The 18139-nt window shown below is 51.1% G+C and overlaps 1 protein-coding gene across 3 annotated transcripts in view; it reads right to left on the reverse strand.

Annotated features, from left to right (window-relative positions):
* The window catches only part of STEAP3 (STEAP3 metalloreductase), a 53276-nt gene that overhangs the window by 24974 nt on the left and 10163 nt on the right, over nucleotides 1-18139 (reverse strand). Inside the window, exon 1 of one of the 3 annotated variants that reach the window (XM_086718442.1) lies at nucleotides 15741-16151. The exons of the other annotated variants lie outside the window; for them this stretch is intronic. Within the exon in view, the coding sequence (XP_086574568.1) occupies nucleotides 15741-15762 (22 nt within the window). The 5' untranslated portion in view covers nucleotides 15763-16151. Of the gene's footprint in view, nucleotides 1-15740; nucleotides 16152-18139 lie in introns of those variants that run through there. 3 annotated transcript variants of the gene reach the window in all.

Here is an 18139-nt window from a genome sequence, read left to right on the forward strand (position 1 = left end):
CTATACCACCATCGAATGAGATTCATTCCTGGGACGCAAAGATAGTTCAACATGCACAAACCAATAAATAAAATGTGATACCCATCAACAGAATGAAGGATAAAAACCATGTGGTCATATCAATAGATGTGAAAAAAAGCATTTGACAAAAGTAAACATCCTTTTATGATAAAAACTCTCAAAAATATTGGTATTGAAGGAGTATTCCTCCACATAATAAAAATTATATATGACAACCCCATACCCGACATCATACTCAATAGTGAGAAGCTGAAGGCTTTTCCTCTAAGATCAGGAACAGGAAGGATGCCCCTCTTGCCACTTCTATTAAACATAGTACGAGATATCTTACCCAGAGAAGTTAGGCAAGAAAAAGACAGAAAAGGCATCCATATTGGAAAGAAAGAAGTAAAATTTGTCTCTGTTTGCAGATCACATGATCCTACATATAGAAAACTCTAAAGACTCCATAAAAAAATCCTGTTAAAACTAAGAAACTAATTCTGTAAAGCTGCTGGATACAAAATCAACTTACAAAAATCAGTTGTGTTTCTTTTATTAGTTTATTTATTTATTTTGAGAGGGAGACAAGTGGGGAGGGCCAGAGAGAGAGGGAGAGAGAATCCCAAGTAGACTCCATGCTGTCAGCACAAAGCTGGAAGCACAGCTCGATCTCACCAATGGTGAGATCATGACCTGGGCTGAAATTGAGTCAGGCACTTAACCGACTGAGCCACCAGGCACCCAAGTTATGTTTCTAAGTGCTAACAATGAGCTAGCTGAAAAAGAAATTAGGGAAACAATTCCATTTACAATACCATCGAAAAGAATAAAATACTTAGGAATAAATTTTATCAAAAGGTGAAAGATCTGTATATAGAAAACTCTGAAACAAGGACGAAAGAAATTCAAGACACAAATAAACAGAAAGATAGCCTATGTTCATGGATTGAAAGAATTAATGTTGTTAAAATGTCCATAGTACCCAAAGTGATCCATAGACTTAAAGCAATCACTATCAAAATTCCAATGGCATTTTTCACAGATATATGAAAAACAATCCTAAGATTTGTATGGAACTGCCGAAGACCCCAACAGCTAAAGCAACCTTGAGCAAGAAGGACAAAGCTGGAGGCATCACACTTCCTGACTTCAAATTACATTACAAAGCTATAGCAATCAAAACAGTGTAATACTGGCATAAAAAGACACATAGATCAATGGAATGAAATAGAGTCCAGAAATAAACCCATGCATATAAGGTCAACTAATCTTCAACCGAGGTGCCAAGAATACTCAATGGGGAAAGGACAGTCTCTTCAATAAATGGTGCTAGGAAAACTGGATATACGCATGCAAAAGAATGAAACTAGACCCTTACCTCACACCATACACAGAAACCAACCTAAAATGGATTAAGGACTTACTCAAAAAGGATGTAAAACCTGAACTGTATAACTTCTAGAAGGAAACATGGGAAAAGGCTCCTTGACATATGTCTTGGCAATGATTTTATTTTGTTTTGGTTTTTGACTTAATACCAAAGGCACAGGCAACAAAAGACAAATAAGTGGGATGACATCAAACTAAAAAGCCTTTGCACAGCAAAGGAAACAAAATGAAAAGGCAACCTATGGAATAGGATAAAATATTTCTAAACCATCTATCCAACATAGGAGTAATTTCCAAAATATGTAAGAACTCATACGACTCAGTAGTAAACAAAACAGGGGCTCCTGGGTGCCCCAGTTGGTTAAGCATCTGACTTTGGCTCAGGTCATGACCTCACGGTTCGAGCCCCCCATTGGGCTCTGTGCTGACTGCTTAGAGCCTGAAGCCTGCTTGGGATTCTGTGTCTCCCCCTCTCGCCCCTCCTCTGCTTGCACTCTCTCTCTCTTTCTCAAAAATAATCATTTAAAAAAAATAGTAAACAAAACAAGACAACCTCCTCCGACAAATAATTCAATTAAAAAATGGGCAAAGAACCTGAATAGACATTTTTCTAAAGATGGCATACAGATGGCTGACTATAGGAAAAGATGTTCAACATCACTAATCATCAGGGAATGTAAATCTAAACCACAATGACACATCTCCTCAAACCTGTTACAATGACTCTTATCAAAAAGTCAAAAGATAATCAATGTTTATGAGGATGTACAGAGAAGGGAACCCTTGTGCACTGTTGGTGGGAACGTAAATTGGTGCAGTTATTATAGAAAACAGCATAGAGGCTCCTCAAAATATTAGAAATAGAAATACCATATGATCCAGCAATCCATCTTCTGGGTATTTATCCAAAGGAAACAGACTCACTATCTCAAAGAGATAGCTGCACCCTGTGTTTATGGCATCACTATTAACAGTAGACAAGATACAGAAACAACCTAAGAGTCCACAGATGATGAATGGATAAAGGAAATATGGTAGAGATACGCAATGGAATATTATTCAACCTCAACAAAGAAGGAAACCCTGACATTTGTGTCAACATGGATGAGCCTGGAGGGCATTAACGCTACCTGAAGTAAGTCAACACAGAAGGACAAATGCTGCAAGATCTCATTTATTTTTTTTTAATTTTTTTTTTCAACGTTTTTTATTTATTTTTGGGACAGAGAGAGACAGAGCATGAACGGGGGAGGGGCAGAGAGAGAGGGAGACACAGAATCGGAAACAGGCTCCAGGCTCCGAGCCATCAGCCCAGAGCCTGACGCGGGGCTCGAACTCACGGAGCGCGAGATCGTGACCTGGCTGAAGTCGGACGCTTAACCGACTGCGCCACCCAGGCGCCCCAAGATCTCATTTATATGTAGAATCCAAAAAAGCCAAACTTAGCAGCAGAAAGTAGAAAGGTCACCAGAGGCTGGGAGGTGGGGAAGTGGGGAGTTGTGGGTCAAACGGCATTCATTCTCAGTTATAAAATGAACAAATTTGAGGGATCTAATGTCTAACATGGTGACTAATGTATAGTTGTATAACCGTATATATGTATATACTGTATATGGTCACAAACCGTAGTCATATAACTGTATATACGTATATACCATAAATATGCGGTGTTATATACTTGAAATTTGCTGAGGGGGCCCTCCAGTGTTCCCAATGCACACAAAAAAACGGTAATTATATAAAGTGGTGGCTACGTTAATGACCTTGACTGTGGTAATCACGTCAGCATCTATGGATAGCAAAACATCACATTGTACACCTTGAATATATACAGTTTGGTCCATCATACCTCAATAGGGGTGGGAGAAAAAAAATAGCATTATAATATCAGACCTGCCACCAGAGGTTGTTATTTAGTGTACTCATAAAGAAGCATGCATAGTACTTTTGCACATTTAAACACATATTTTGGGAGCTGGGTTTCACTATAATTGGTCTCCTTTGTAACCCTATGTTATTTTGTGTATGTAAGAGCATGATTCTAAGCAGAAGTTCGGAGGCTTCGCCGGCCTGTGGTTCCATGCGAATCCTCGGGCCAAGGGCTAAGAGCCACTGCCAAACCAGTGGAGCAGTGGGGATGGCTTTTAACCCCGTCTTCCCATTTTCCACAGCAGTGTCCTGGGTGAGGCACGTGTGTGTGTGTATGTTGGGTTCAAGGTCTCATGCAAGGGGGAGGCAGGGGGACCAGGGGGCTGTGCCTCGGCTCTACCGTGGACTAGCTGTGTGTCCTCGGACAAGCCCTTGTGCCTCTCTAGGCCCCAGCTTCGACCTTTGTAAATGCAGGTCACCCTCTCTGCTCTGAGATGGCAGATAATGCAATCTTAAAAGGCTTTGAAAACTGTGACCAGGACATTTGATAAGGTGGCGGCAGCAACTCCTATTTACGGGGTACCTACCACGTGCCGGACACTTCTCTAAGGCTTTCCACAGTGACAGTCACCTAGGCCTCACAGAACCCCAGGAAGTAGGTGCGGTTAGAATTCCCAACTGGGGGGCGCCTGGGTGGCGCGGTCGGTTAAGCGTCCGACTTCAGCCAGGTCACGATCTCGCGGTCCGGGAGTTCGAGCCCCGCATCAGGCTCTGGGCTGATGGCTCGGAGCCTGGAGCCTGTTTCCGATTCTGTGTCTCCCTCTCTCTCTGCCCCTCCCCCATTCAAGCTCTGTCTCTCTCTCTATCTCAAAAATAAATAAACATTGAAAAAAAAAATTTAAAAGAATTCCCAACTGGAAGAGGAGGGAACTGAGGCTCAGAGAGGTCGAGGAACGTGCTCCAGGCGGCACAGAGGGTAACGGGGAAAGTAGAAGGGAGCACAGGTCTGTCGGCCTCGGCAGCTAAGCTTCCCCAAGAGTCTTACTGCCCAGACAGAGGGCCCGCCCAGAGCTACCCCAGTGAGCGGCAGAGCTGGGACCCTGTGGCTGAGAAGAGGGGGTGGGGTCGAAGGGGACGTGCCGTGCGTTGCAGCCAGGACCCCGCCCCTCCTTCAGCTCACGTGGGACTCATTTGCACACTCTGATGGGCGCGGTCCCTCCCCGCAAAATCAGAGAGAGTTTTCTGCCTGGTTCTAGGAACAAGGATATTTTTCCAAACAGCGATGTGCTACCCTTTGTAGATGCAAGTGGGCCTCCATCATGATGCTCCCCAGAGCGCAGGCCCGGAGTTGCATGTCTGCTGAAGGCCACCTTCGGCACCCAACTCTGCCTGGTTCTAATTCTGTCACTCGCTAGCCGTGGCCTTGGGCCTCTGAGTGCCTCGGTCTCCCCAGCTGCACAAGGGAGAGAATCACAGCACCTGCCTTAAGGGGAGGTTGTGGGAATAAGTAAGTCAATATACGTAAGGCACTGAGAACAGCTGGCACTCGGTGGGTGTCGGTCAGTAGTCCTAAGCAAATACTGGTGCCGGCACTGCACCAGCAGCAGGGGCGAGGCAAAGGAAGGATTGAGAAGACCCTGCCAACACCTCTGCAGCCCTGGGCAAGGGGGGAGAATCGGGACAGCCCGGAGGCCTCAGGCTCCAGGGCCAGCATGGGGGAGGTGAATGTAAGCCGCTCCACGGGGACCTTCCCCAGTCACTGCACCAGCCACCTAGGGACACCAGCCCTGGGCGGGGGGGGGGGGGTGGGGGGGGGGGGTGGGTAACCATCCTGAAGCCTCCAGATAATCTGCTAGCAATTTGGAGGGTCCCAGGTAGGTCCTTCCCAGACAGAAGAGTCCCCTTTGCTCTCTCCCCGCCTCCCTCCCATCGCTGGAGTAACTACCAGGTGCTGAACACCCTTCAGAGAAGAAACGATGAGAAAGACGCGGTCCCCGCTCTCAGACTGTTTACAATCGTGTGCGCGTGCATGTGTGCGGTAGGGGACACATGAGATGTGTCCACGCCTGCCTGGACACAGAGGACCAGCGGATGGAGCCCGGGAACAGACACCACTTCCAGATGGAAGCCAGGGAGGGCATCTGCTGGCCCCCGAGGAGCCCCACATGGTTTCTCCGGCCTCGCGGCCCACGGAACCAACACAAACGGGGGAGAATCGGCGACACCTTGTCTTTGAATCCTGTCCACACTGAACCCCAGATTTAGCATCCTCAGGTGGGGAGGGTGTATTTGGGGCTGGCGCTCGAGGCTCACGGCCCAGAACCTGACTTGGTATTTGCTTCCTTTCCGGGAGGCCAGCAGCAGCAGAAGGGAAGCCCAGGCAGGGGGACTCGGGGTGGTCCCAGATGTGCCCGGAACTGGCCGTGGGACATCGGAGCGTCGCGGAGCCTCTCAGGTTGGCTTCTCTAACCGAGCTGCCGCGCCCAGCCCCGCAGCCTACATCCTGGCCTATTAAAGGCCTCAGACTTCATGTCCTAAGGGGCCTGCTTTCAGTCATAGGCCGAATAGAAACCAAACACGGCTCCCCTGAGTGCTTCTTGCCACCGAGATTCAGTCCCCGGGACAGGAAAATGCGGCGTTGTCGCCCCGCCTTGTGAAGCCTCTCATCCCGGGACAGCTCCTTCCTCTACAGGTCTGATGGTGCTGGGGTCACATCAGGACCCTGCATCATTTCCTAGCAGGGTGCCTTTGGGCCTCAGTCCCCCTCCTTTAAATGGGGGTGCTAACTGTACTTTTCTCCAAGGGATGCTGTGAGGATGAGTTAATACGTGCGAGGGCTGGGAGCCAGCTTTTCTTTTCTCTTCTTCTTTACAGTGTTTGTTTATTTTTGAGAGAGAGGGAGGGGCAGAGAGAGGGGGAGAGCTGCTGACAGCACAGACCCCCGACGCAGGACTTGAACGCCCGAACCCCTGAGGTCGTGACCTGAGGCGAAGTCAAACCCTTAACTGACTGAGCCACCCAGGTGCCCCTCGGAGTCAGCTTTTCTGGCCGATGCGTGTGCTCGCGTGTGCGTGTGTGCACGTGGGCTTGTGTATGGACTGTTCTCTGAGGTGCTTCGTGGGCTGTGGTCGCCTCTCGGCACTCTGCCCTCCCGGTGCCCAGCACAAAGTCTGCTGCAGACGTGAAGGCCGGCCAAGGTAGGTCAGGTGGCAGCAGGCCTAGAGGCCCCAGGGGTCCAGCGCAGCCCCTGCTGCCTGTCCATGTGTCCCAAAGGTAAGAGAGTCAGTGACTAATCCTGGCTGGGTCCTGGCTCCTGGGTTGTTCTATTTACAGATCTGGAGGAGGGAGGAGGGAGGGGATCAAATTACAGCTGGAGTGGGGGTGGCAGGCTGGGGCCCCCCAGGTGGCACACAGGCCTGCCCACCTGCCCCCCCACCCCCACCCCCGGGCCGAGCTGCGGACAAAACACAAAAGGGCACTGAGGCTCAGCTGTGCGGGAACTGGCACAAACCACGGGTCCCAAACACTCTGGGTGTTTGCCCAGGCTTGCCTGGTTCCTCCCACTTCCCAGCAAGGTCATGACTGGGCTGTATTTGTGGCTGGGAGCCATGCGGGCTCCCCTGCCCCCTCCTGCCCACTGTCAGGCAGGTCACTAATGGTAGCCAGTCATGACGCGGGCAGCCAACCCTACAGCTTCTTCTGGATGGCCAGCAACCAACCTTTCAGGTGGCTAGGGCAGCAGTCCACGGCCACAAAGGGGTCAGGGTGGCGTCAGATGTGGTGGGGGGTGGGGAGGCTGGCTGAGGCACCCTTGCAGCTGGATGGAGGCGGGGTGCCTTCCACCCCTTCCTGTGCAGAGGTGGGCTTGAGCTAACATTTCTGGCCCTGGCTGGCCCTGGGCACGAGAGAGGACTATGTATGGCACAGCTCTCGCCCTCAAGCGGCCCACAGTTATCTTCAAACTTGGTTTAAATGTTATCTGGTCAGTAAAATTAAATTTGGGATGCATTCCTATCACCGCTTTTTACTTATAAGTTAAACACATTTAAAATGTTATCATTTGTGCTGACAAATCATCATGAGGAACACAAAAAGATGCTGAACGTCATTAGCTCCCAGGGAAACACAAATTAAAACCCTTTGGGGCGCCTGGGTGGCTCAGTCGGTTAAGCATCCGACTTCAGCTCAGGTCATGATCTTGCGGTTCAAGCCCCGCGTCAGGCTCTGTGCTGACAGCTCAGAGCCTGGAACCTGCTTCAGATTCTGTGTCTCCCTCTCTTTCTGCCCCTCCCCTGCTTGCGCTCTCTCTCTCAAAAATAAACAAACATTAAAAAACAAACAAACAAAAAAACCACGAGACGCCACCATACACCCACCCGGACGGCTTAGTCAAAAAACAAGACGGAGAGAGTAAGCGTTGGTGAGGACCTCGAAGTTCTAGAAACCACCTCCAGTGTTGACGTAACAAGAATATAAAATGTGGATGCGATTCCACTCCTAGACGTATACCCGGGAGAAGTGAAAACCCACAAAAATGTGTTCGCCAAGATTCCTGGTACTCACAATACCCCAAATGATGAAACAACCCAACGTCCATCAACTGGTGGCAGGATAAATAAAACGTACTCTATCCACACGATGGAGTATTATTCAGCAACAAAAAGCAGTAAAGTCCTGATACAGGCTACAACACGCTGGATCTTGGAAGCGCTATGTTAAATGAAAGCGGCCAGTCACAAAAAGGCCGCTCGTATGACTCTCCACTTACGTGAAACGTCTAGACTGGGCAAGTCCATAAAGACAGAAAGTGGATTAATGGTTGCCAGGAAAAGGGCTGGGGTGGGGGGTGGGAGAAATGTTAAGTGACTGCTCATCGGTACAGGGTTTCTTTTTCAAGTGATAAAACTATTCTATTTTTAACATTTATTCATTTTTGAGAGAGACACAAGCGTGAGGGGGGAGGGGCAGAGAGAGAGGGAGACACAGAATTCGAAGCAGGCTCCAGGCTCTGAGCCGTCAGCACAGAGCCCCACGCAGGGCTTGAACTCACAAACCGCGAGATCATGACGTGAGCCGAAGTCGGACGCTTAACCGACTGAGCCACACAGGTGCCCTGAAACTATTCTCTTCTTAAAATTTATTTATTTATACTTGAGAGACAGAGAGAGAGAGAGAGAATCCCAGGCAGGCTTTGCATGGTCAGCGTGGAGCCAATGCGGACCTCAAACTCAACGAATCGGGAGATCATGATCTGAGCTGAAATCAAGAGCAGATTAACCAACTGAGCCACCCGGGCGCCCCAGTGATGCAACTATTCTAAAATGGATGGTGGCGAAAGTTATACAGCTCTGAGAATATATCAAAAACCACTGGGTTGTATACTTTAAATGGGTGAGTTGTATGGTATGTGAATTGTAGCTCAATTATGTCGTTATAAAAAAAAAGAGAGAGAGAAATTGAGGGGCACCTGGGTGGCTTGGTCGGTTGAGCGTCTGACTCTTGGTTTCAACTCAGGCCACAATCTCGAGGTTTGTGGGTTCGAGCCCCACCCCGGGCTCTGCGCTGACAGTGTGGTTCCTGCTTGGGATTCTGTCTCCCTCTCTCTCAAAATAACTAATTTTAAAATACATACACAAAAAAAGAAGTGGAGATAGCACAGCCTGTTACTGAGGTGCGTGAACCAAGAGTACACTTGCCTTGGGTGAGAGTCCAAGGGCTTCTCATGAACTCAATGCGTGGATTCTGTGACATTGGCATCGGTGGCTCTAAGTTATTCCCTAGTTGTTTCCCACATATCTGAGTTCCTAAGCCCCACGGCCTCTAGAAAAGTGAGGCTTATGTAGTCAGCGCTATTAATTATTGTTGTGGGGGAGATGGCACCATGGGCTAGTCCACTTAGCTTCCGAGTGGCTTCCGCTCACGCAGCTGGTTCTCTGCACTCCGTGCCATGCAAGCAGACGGCCAGTCAGGGTCACAGTGCGTGGCGTGCAAGGAGGGTGCTGAGGTACGAGGCCCACCCTTCTGGCCCCCAGGATGGGTCAACGAGCAAGGCAGATGTGCTCCAATGAGAGGGGCAGAGGAGCATCACCTGCTACTCTGCCAAACGACAGAGGGTTTATAGAAGGGCACACAGCTGGAAACTAGCACAGAGCTGCTAATCTCCTAGCAAGAGGTCTCATCCGTTCCCCCAGACTCAGCCCCTCCTTAATTAGGCAGAGGATCAGCCCCCGAGAGCCATCGTGGTCACTGGGAGCTTGTCCAGCCCGGCTAGGCTGCCTCCCCTGAGTGCAGCCATTAGATCGACGGTTCAGGGAAACATCTGGGTGTTCCCGATTTACTCAGAATCAGTCACTGTAGTAAACTGCAAGATAGGCCAGCAGGAACACCGGCGTGGAGGCGGCTGGGGTCATATTTCAGCCCCTGCCACTGATTAGCTAGGTGGCCTCGACGAGTCACGTTACCTGAGCCTCAGTTTCCTCATCTGCACATGTTACCCACTTGAATGAGTTGTAGTAAAGTTCATGGGGGACAAGCGAAGTGCCACAACGTGAGCCTGTTAAATTCGCTCACTCTTCATTTTGTTCCTCTCTACCTAGGATTTTTAAAAACCTTTGGTCTGTGTCAAGCAGAAATAGACGCACCTAAATCAATACGTGGCGTTGTCTACTGAATGGAAACATTTACTCTGTAATTTTCTAAAAATGTGCCCTGAGATGACGGCCTGGAGGTTGTGCACACATTTCGCACCAAGGCAAACTGCAGGGAGAGACTGGCTGCTCTTTGGGGCTCAGGGAGTGGAAGAAGAGTGGGCAGCAGAACACGGACAGGGGGGCAGCAGGGAGAGGTTGGTGGTCAGGAGTGAGGCACCAGTGTGGTTTGGGACTGGCCCCTTGAGCTCTCTGGGGACCGCTAGTCCAACATCCAGCTCCCTGCAAGGGACAGTCCTTGTGCCACTGGTGTTCCCAAGCCACCCTCCCTCACCAGGATCCCCAGCTCCTGGATCAAACCTGCACAAGCTGCCTCTCTGCCTCCACACCCCTGAGAGTAGCCCTTTCCCACTGACGGTATTGCTCCCTTTCCCATCTCTCTTTTCCCCGGGCTCTCAGCTCCTTGGGGTTGGGAATGGAGTCAGACTCAACTTCTGTAACCCCAGCAATTAGCCCAGGGCCAGGCACAAATGAGGTCACACCCGAGCGGCACCTGGGTCATCTGGAGGGCTTGTTAAAACAAACCGCTGGGAGGGGCGCCTGGCGGGGGCTCAGTCGGTTGAGCGTCCGACTTTGGCTCAGGTCATGATCTCTAAGGTTGGTGAGTTCGAGCCCCGCATCTGGCTCTGTTGCTGACAGCTAGGAGCCTGGAGCCTGCCTCAGATTCTGTGTCTCCCTCTCTCTCTCTCTGTCCCTTCTGCATTCGTGTTCTGTCTCTCTCACTTTCAAAAATAAATAATAAAACATTAAAAAAAATTAAAAAACAACACAAAACATACTGCTGGGCTCCATCCCCAGAATTTCTGCTGCGGATGCTCCCAGGACCACACTTTGAAGACCACTTCAGAAGATGAGCATAAAAGGGGCTGCGTAAAGGGTGAACCACTCCAGATGTGGCTTTTTTCCTGGGTTGTTAAAGTCAGGCCCAGCCCTTAGCCTGCCTCCTCCCCTAAGTCCTCCCTGTCCCCTGGGACCCCTGGTATCAGTGCTCTCTCCCCATGCTCCTCTCAGCCATGGGAGGCAGGTGCATGTGCTCCAATCCCCTGACCCGCCCAGAGCTGGGTCCTTCCAGCGGAAAGGGGATCAGGGCCGTGGCAACATTGCTCCCAGAGCCAGTGAGGCAGACTCTGCACAAGGTGCTCTCAGGGCCTCTCCCCTCCCGCACGTGGGTCATCAGGCCCATTGCGGGCTGAGGGAGAAGAGAGGGGTACCACTGGGCAACTACACAGATCCTGGGCGACCCAGGAGCTCCCCAACACCCTGACTGGAGACGTCTTCCGGGAGGACTGAGTTTTCTGGGTAGCCAAGAACTCAGATGCCCTGACTTCATACCCAGGGCTCGTCCACTACCACAATTTGACAGGTGGGCCAGGAAGAAGTGTTCACTGGACCGGTTCATCACCACCCGCTGCCAGCACATAGGCAGGAAGGTGGTCAGCACTGGTTGGCAGGGGGAAGGGGAAGTCCCCACGGTCAGCACCAAGGCCAGGGTCTTGACGCAGGGAAAATGGTAAGCCCTTAGGTTCCCATGCTACACGACCCCCCGGGGGGCACCACCAACGTTGTAATCCCCGTAAACAGTAACCTCTACAGTTGTGCAGTGCACATCCTGTGCAGTTTGATGCAATGGTCCTACCAATCCTAGTCTGCAAAATGGTTTGTTATTCCCTGAATACCTACTACGGACCCATGAGGTGTTCTGGCAGAGGCCAGAAGATGGTCTAGCCTCTTGGGGCAATCAGGGGAAAAGCCAGCTACATCCTACGGTGAGGAGAAAAGTGCTTTCATGAGGGCATGCCCAGGCACTGGGGGAGCCAGGGAGTGGCTTATCTCTGCCCAGTGAGGTCAGGGCGCTGGCATGCGGGGGCAGCCAGCTCCCTGAGGGCTGGTTAATCCAGCCAGGCTGGAGGCTATCAGGCGGCGGCTGCTGAACCTGCAAGCCTCAGCGTCTGGGGTTGGGTGGCTTCTTGCTTTCCAGGGACACCTGGAGCTGCAATCCCTGGGGCCAGAGGGGTCCCTTGTGGTCTGTGGCCGCCCCAACCCCCTCCCCTCGCCATTGTGTGGGTTGGCAGAATTAGAGATCAGAGCCCCGATTACTGGGCAGAAGGAGGTGTGGAGGCAGGGAAAGGGGCAGAAGCAGCCAAGACAAATAAGGGCAGCTCCAGGGGCTTCTGCCAAGGAGCTCAGCCTGCCTCCCTGGCCTGGTTCCTGAGCTTGGTTGGGGGTGCACGCTTCCCCAGCTGATGGGCCACTTTTTCAAAGAAGCTTCTGAGAGGCCCTGACTTCCAGTAGCATCTTTCTCTGGGCTCCTAAGGGCACTGGAAGTCAGCCTCTGCTCTCCAAATGCTCTCTGTGGGGCGGGTCATGCAATTAGTCCCCCACCCGTCCCCCCACCATGGGCTGGCTCCAGGCAGACCTCTGACTTCGCCAAGAATCCCTGAGAGCTCAAAAAGCTGGTCCAGGCAGCCCTGGGAAACGTCCCGGCTTCCTCCCGGATCCTAGGGGATCTTGCACTCTGGGACGCACTTTGCATCTGGCACTGTCACCCCACTACAATAGGGGTCACTTCTTACTCGTTTCTGTGTCTCTAGCACCTAGACTGGGGACTGGCACCGACTAGGTGCTCAGTTAATGTCTGCAGCTTGAATGACTTCACTGCTAGTTCCTGTGCCTGAGGGCAGAGTGTATCTAAGAGTCTTGGCCGTTTTCAGAACCTAGCGGGCCCTCCCATACCCCGGGGTGATTAAATACTACCATAATTTCTAATCCCTACCACAGCCTGGTCAGGTTGTCAGACCTGGCCAGGCATTTCACTCTTTGATAAACTTAATCACACAGAAGACTTATTATGCACAGAGGGGTTTAAACCCAATGAGACTCACGCAGCTCTGGCCAAAGTGGAAAACCAAACACCAGATGTGAGCCAGAGCGGGGAACAGCCTGGTATGTGGGTACCCACGAAAAAGGGCTTCAGGGATGCTGGGTCAGTGGTTCCAGGGCCTCTGGGCTTCTGACCCCGCAGGGAACAACCATTCGGAATGGTCTGCCCAGTCTGCATGAGGCAGGGGTGTCCAGGGGCAGGTGAGGCCCAGATTTAGTCTTTTTGCCTGGAAAGCCCCTTCCCTCCAAACGACAAAATTCAAGGTCTGGCAGAAAGGCTACCTTTTCTGTGAAGCCTTCACAGCACCTCCTCAAGACAGAATGAATTCCCCCTCTCTGGTCCTCTTGCACAGGTACCAGGATGGGACAAGCATACAGTGGTGGGTACTTTCCCTTAGGAGTAGAGGGTGATGGGGTCCCTGACCACCCCTCCCCATGTGCTAATGTGGATAGTAAAACGATGGGAATGCAAGCTGGTGCAGCCATTCCGGAAAACAGTATGGAGGTTCCTCAAAAAACTAAAAATAGAACTACCCTACGACCCAGCAATTGCACCACTAGGTATTTATCCAAGGGATATAGGCGTATTGTTTCAAAAGGGTACATACACCCCCATGTTTATAGCAGCACTATCGACAAGAGCCAAAGTATGGAAAGAGCCCAAATGTCCCTCGGTGGATGAATGGATAAAGAAGATGTGGTATACACACACACACACACACACACACACACACACACACACACACACACTGGCGTATTACTCGGCAATCAAAAAGAATGAAATCTTGCCATTTGCAACGACGTGGATGGACCTGGAGGGTATTATGCTGAGTGAAATGAGTCAGTCAGAGAAAGACAAAAATCATATGACTTCACTCACATGAGGACTTTAAGAGACAGAACAGACGAACATAAGGGAAGGGAAACAAAAATAATATAAAAACAAGGAGAGGGACAAAACAGAAGAGACTCTTAAATATGGAGAACAAACAGAGGCTTACTGGAGGGGGTGTGGGAGGGGGGATGGGCTAAATGGGGAAGGGGCACTAAGGAATCTACTCCTGAAATCATTGTTGCACTAGATGCTAACTAATTTGGATATAAATTAAAAAAATTTTTTTAAAAATGACAAAAAATGTTGATAGTAAAACTAATATAATTCATAATGAAATTCCCAGTCCGGTGAAATGAACAACAGGTTCTGTAAAACCTTTCCCATTTTATGAATCTGAAATAACAATCTAAGTATTGTTATGCAATACTTGCTATGCAAATAGAAGCAGCTTAAAGGAAGTCTTCTAGTTCCCTCTTCCCTCCACATGATTGCCCCTAAAGTCACATCGTGTAGAAATTCCGGCCTTCCCCAGGGCCGTGAGGTCCACCCTCCCTTACAGGGGCAGTGGGACAGACACAGCCCAGCACCTGGCAAGGGCCTGGCACGTGGCACATTTGCAATAGTCAGGCGTCAAATGAACAGCGGACATTGGGGGAGGTGTGGCCGGACTCACAGTGCGGAGAGATCCTGACAGCGGACTTGCACCCTCGGGGTCTGGCCTGCGGAAGGCTATCATCACTTCCATTTTGCAGATGAGAAAACTGAGGTCCAGTTAAGACTTCCTTAAGGTCCTAGAGTTGGCTCTTGCCTGAGTCCCAGCTAGTCCCTGCATTCAAGCTGCCTCCTGGGTGGTGAGGGCGGGCAGCTCGTGCTGGGCCAGTCACCTGGTCTGCATGGGGCTCTGGGGTGGTCTGCTCCCTTCCTCCCGCCTTTCCGTCTGCCCTGCTGGGCTGCCCAGACTCACACTTTCCAGCCTCTCACTCTCAGCTGGTTCTGCAAATCCGGGGCTGCCCTCTATCCTGGATTCCAAACCACCACAGCACGGGTCCCAGGCCCTCCGTCTCCCTCTCCCTGAGGGGTCTGAGAGGCAAGAAGGAGGCTCCACCTGGGTCCAGGGACTCACCCCAGGCCCCTCACAGCTGACCTCAGCGGGGACAGGACAGAGGAGGCCAGTCTCAAATCCGGGTTTAAAAGCTGGGTTAGAGCCGCACACGTCTTAATTGGTACATTTCTATTTTCTCTGTGGGCATTTTTCCTTGCTGATGGACTCTTACAAACATTTTACTGTTGTATTTCTTGCACTACTGCCTGGAATCGTTATTTCGACATCATAAAAAAAATCATTATATTTTTAAAAGAAAGACTGAGAATTCCTACAAAAGAGAATACAAAAAGCTTGGGCAGACACACACACACACACACACACACACACACACAGGCCCATCCACACACAAATATATCTACGTGCAAGTTTAGGCTGACAGGAAAAAGAGGTTTCTCGCCATACCGCTTTGCAAAGTAGAAGTGAATGAATAATTGATAGGGCTTTTTCCAAACATCTAGATTTTTAACAATTATTCTAGAAAAATCCGGTTCGATTACTTAGAGCCGCAGTTCTGTGCTAAACCAACCCAGAAATGGTTACCAATTAAGTGAAATTTACGATTCCCACTGAGCCAGCCTTCCACGGAATTGCATCATAAACACGAACATCTTTGTTTTGACCCGCCAGAGTCCACAAAGCCGCCGCTCTCACTAACTGAAGGCGCCGTCTGATCCACCCTCGAGCCCTTTACTCTGAGTAACGTTCCTGACTTCACGTACAGATGATAGTATTTCCCACTTTCTTTTGGCAAGAACTTCATCCATCTCACCGCACTCGCCCTTCGCCGCCACTTGCAAATGAGCGGTGCCTGAACCGAGGTCACGAAGCTTTAGTTCTTCTGACTCCCCGAGATACTGGGGCACCCGTAAGCGGGCCAGGGGTTGGTGGTGCTGGTGGGAGAGGCCCACGCGCCACCCGCGCCACCCTGGATCTGTGCCCTAACCAGACTTACCAACAACGGGCTGATGCGACATTTGGCCGATGCCAGTGTCTGACGCATGAGTCCCTTGATGGCCCCACGGGGATCCAGGCCACAGCTTCTTGCTTGGTCCCCCTCCGGTGTGCGGGCAGCCTGACTCTGTCTTGGAAGTCAGGGCTCAGGCTGACCCTCACAGGCGAGGGACCTGCCGGGCTTGGACAGCTGTGCTGCTGCCCCCCTCAGCCTACACACCAGCTCCTGGCCACAGGGACTGGCCCGGGAGTGGTGACTGATGCTTGGTTACAGAGCGCGCTGGGAGAGAGCAGTTCTGGTTGATACTTCCTGTTTGGGGAGGAAACCTCACTGGTAATAAGTAGTGTCTCAGACTCCAGCGTCTCTGCCACAGGAACTGAGGCAGGACAGCCAGCAGAGCCCAGGATGCATAAAATGAATAAATGTCATCCAATGCAGGGTGGGCCGCCTCCGTGTGTGTGTGTGTGTGTGTGTGTGTGTGTGTGTGTGTGTGAGAGTGTGAGTGAGAGAGAGAGAGGGAAGGAGAGAGAGAGAGAGAAAGAGAAAGAGAAAGAGAAAGAGAAAGAGAAAGAGAAAGAGAAAGAGAGGTGCATTTATTCTTCGGATTACAAAGCCAAACATAATGGCTGCAGAAAGTGGCAATTTATCAATTGCTGTGGGGGTAATTTATTGCAATCACTGCAGCTGTCCTTGGCTTGTGATGGTTTTCTCAGCATTTTGTGCCAACAAAGACTTCATGGTCGCCTTTATTTGCCTGTCGGTACCCACAGTGTGGAGAAAGACGGAAGGACCCACAGACAGAAGACAGTATTGTCCCGAGGGCAAAGCAGGGATGCGTGTGTGCCTTCCTGCCACTGGTGGCTTTTCTAGTGACCCTGGGGGCCAGGCTGATGGCACACACGGAGGTCAGAGGTTTCGAGGCTTTTTTTATTATTGACATTAATGATGCCAAGCCCAGTCTTAGGACAAGTATATGCAACTGCTTCCAACTTGTTTGAAAACTGGTGACCTTGGAAAACAGGAGCTTTGAGTCACCCTGGGCATTTGGATAACCAGAATATGCACGGCCGGGCCCCGGGCGGGTTTATTCTCTTATTACAAGCCCAACAGCGCCTGCATGGCCATCTGACTGCTGTGGCCCAGTGCCTTGTCTCCTCTACCAGAAACCTCCTGTGGGCAGGGGTATTCCTGAATCTCCCAAGTACAGCGTCGGCCAGTGCACACCGACAGACTTCCCTTGCCTTAGCTCACTTTTCATTCCCTTCTTTCTGGTCTCTGCCACCCACCCCCCCCCCACTTCTGCCAAAGCTTATTACCTCCACCTTACATCTTGAAATCCTGTCCAGCCAAATCCCCCTTCCTTGGGGACTGAGGACGCCTCCCAGCCCCCATAGCCCCTCAACTGTCTCTCCCAGCTCTGTGTTCACAGAGGATCTAGGTAGACAGACCTAGGTGTGAATTCAGGTTCAGCTGCGTAAGCAGTGTGACGTTGGGCAGGTTCCTTTCCTTCTCTGTTCTGATGATTAAGCAAAACAGTGAAAATGAAAGCCCCTGAACCCACATCTCAGGACGGCTTTGGTTTACACATTTCCTGTGTTTTGCTGTGGACCGTTCACTGCATGCTGTCCTGGAATCTTCTCCCTCTGCTGCCTGGTGGTGCTGTGTATTGTCACTCAGCTTCCCACTTAGACTGTGAGCTCTCAAAAGGGCAGAGACCTGGTGTCCCACACCCCTGTGCATCCACACCGCCCTGTTCGTGGTAATTCTGCCGTGAGGCCCGTAGATGCCTGCTGGGCTGACGGGGGCTCAGGCAGTGTTCTCAAACGGTAGTGAACACGGATTGGGGTCGTAGTGAACACGGGATGGCAGGGGAGCTTAGGCTGCAGATTTCCAGGCAGTCCCAGAGGGCCCCTCTCACCCCCCCCCACCCCCACCCCTGCCCCGATTCAGTACTTCGGGCGGGCTCAGCACTCTCTGTCCCTATCACAGCTTCTGGGTGGTCTCTGATCCCTTTGAGGAAGCTGTACTGTCAGGAACTGACACTTTCTTCGGAAAGCAAACCCCCCAGCTGTGAGTGGACAGGAGCACGCCCCCTGTTCCCACAGGGGTCCAGGTCAGCTGTGGTTCCCGGTCTCCTGGGGTTTTCAGTGAGCCCTCAGCTGTGCCCTGAGTTCCCCCTCCCCCTTCGCCACACACAGCCATGCTAGATTAGAACATCCAAGAAGAGCTGTAGCAAAGGTTACAGGAGGACGACAGGCCCAAGAAGCAATACACAACAGAGCGTTGTCAGCCTTCCAATCCAGGAACACCTCGAGGGCAGGGCTTTCCTGGCTAGAAATTCCCAACCCCCCACACAATCCTTGGCGGCCCCGCCCAGCACCGGCCTGTTTCCTTCCCTT

This window comes from Puma concolor, chromosome C1, assembly GCF_028749965.1.
Source record: "Puma concolor isolate L17-30 chromosome C1, mPumCon1.1.hap2, whole genome shotgun sequence".
Lineage (NCBI taxonomy): Eukaryota > Metazoa > Chordata > Mammalia > Carnivora > Felidae > Puma > Puma concolor.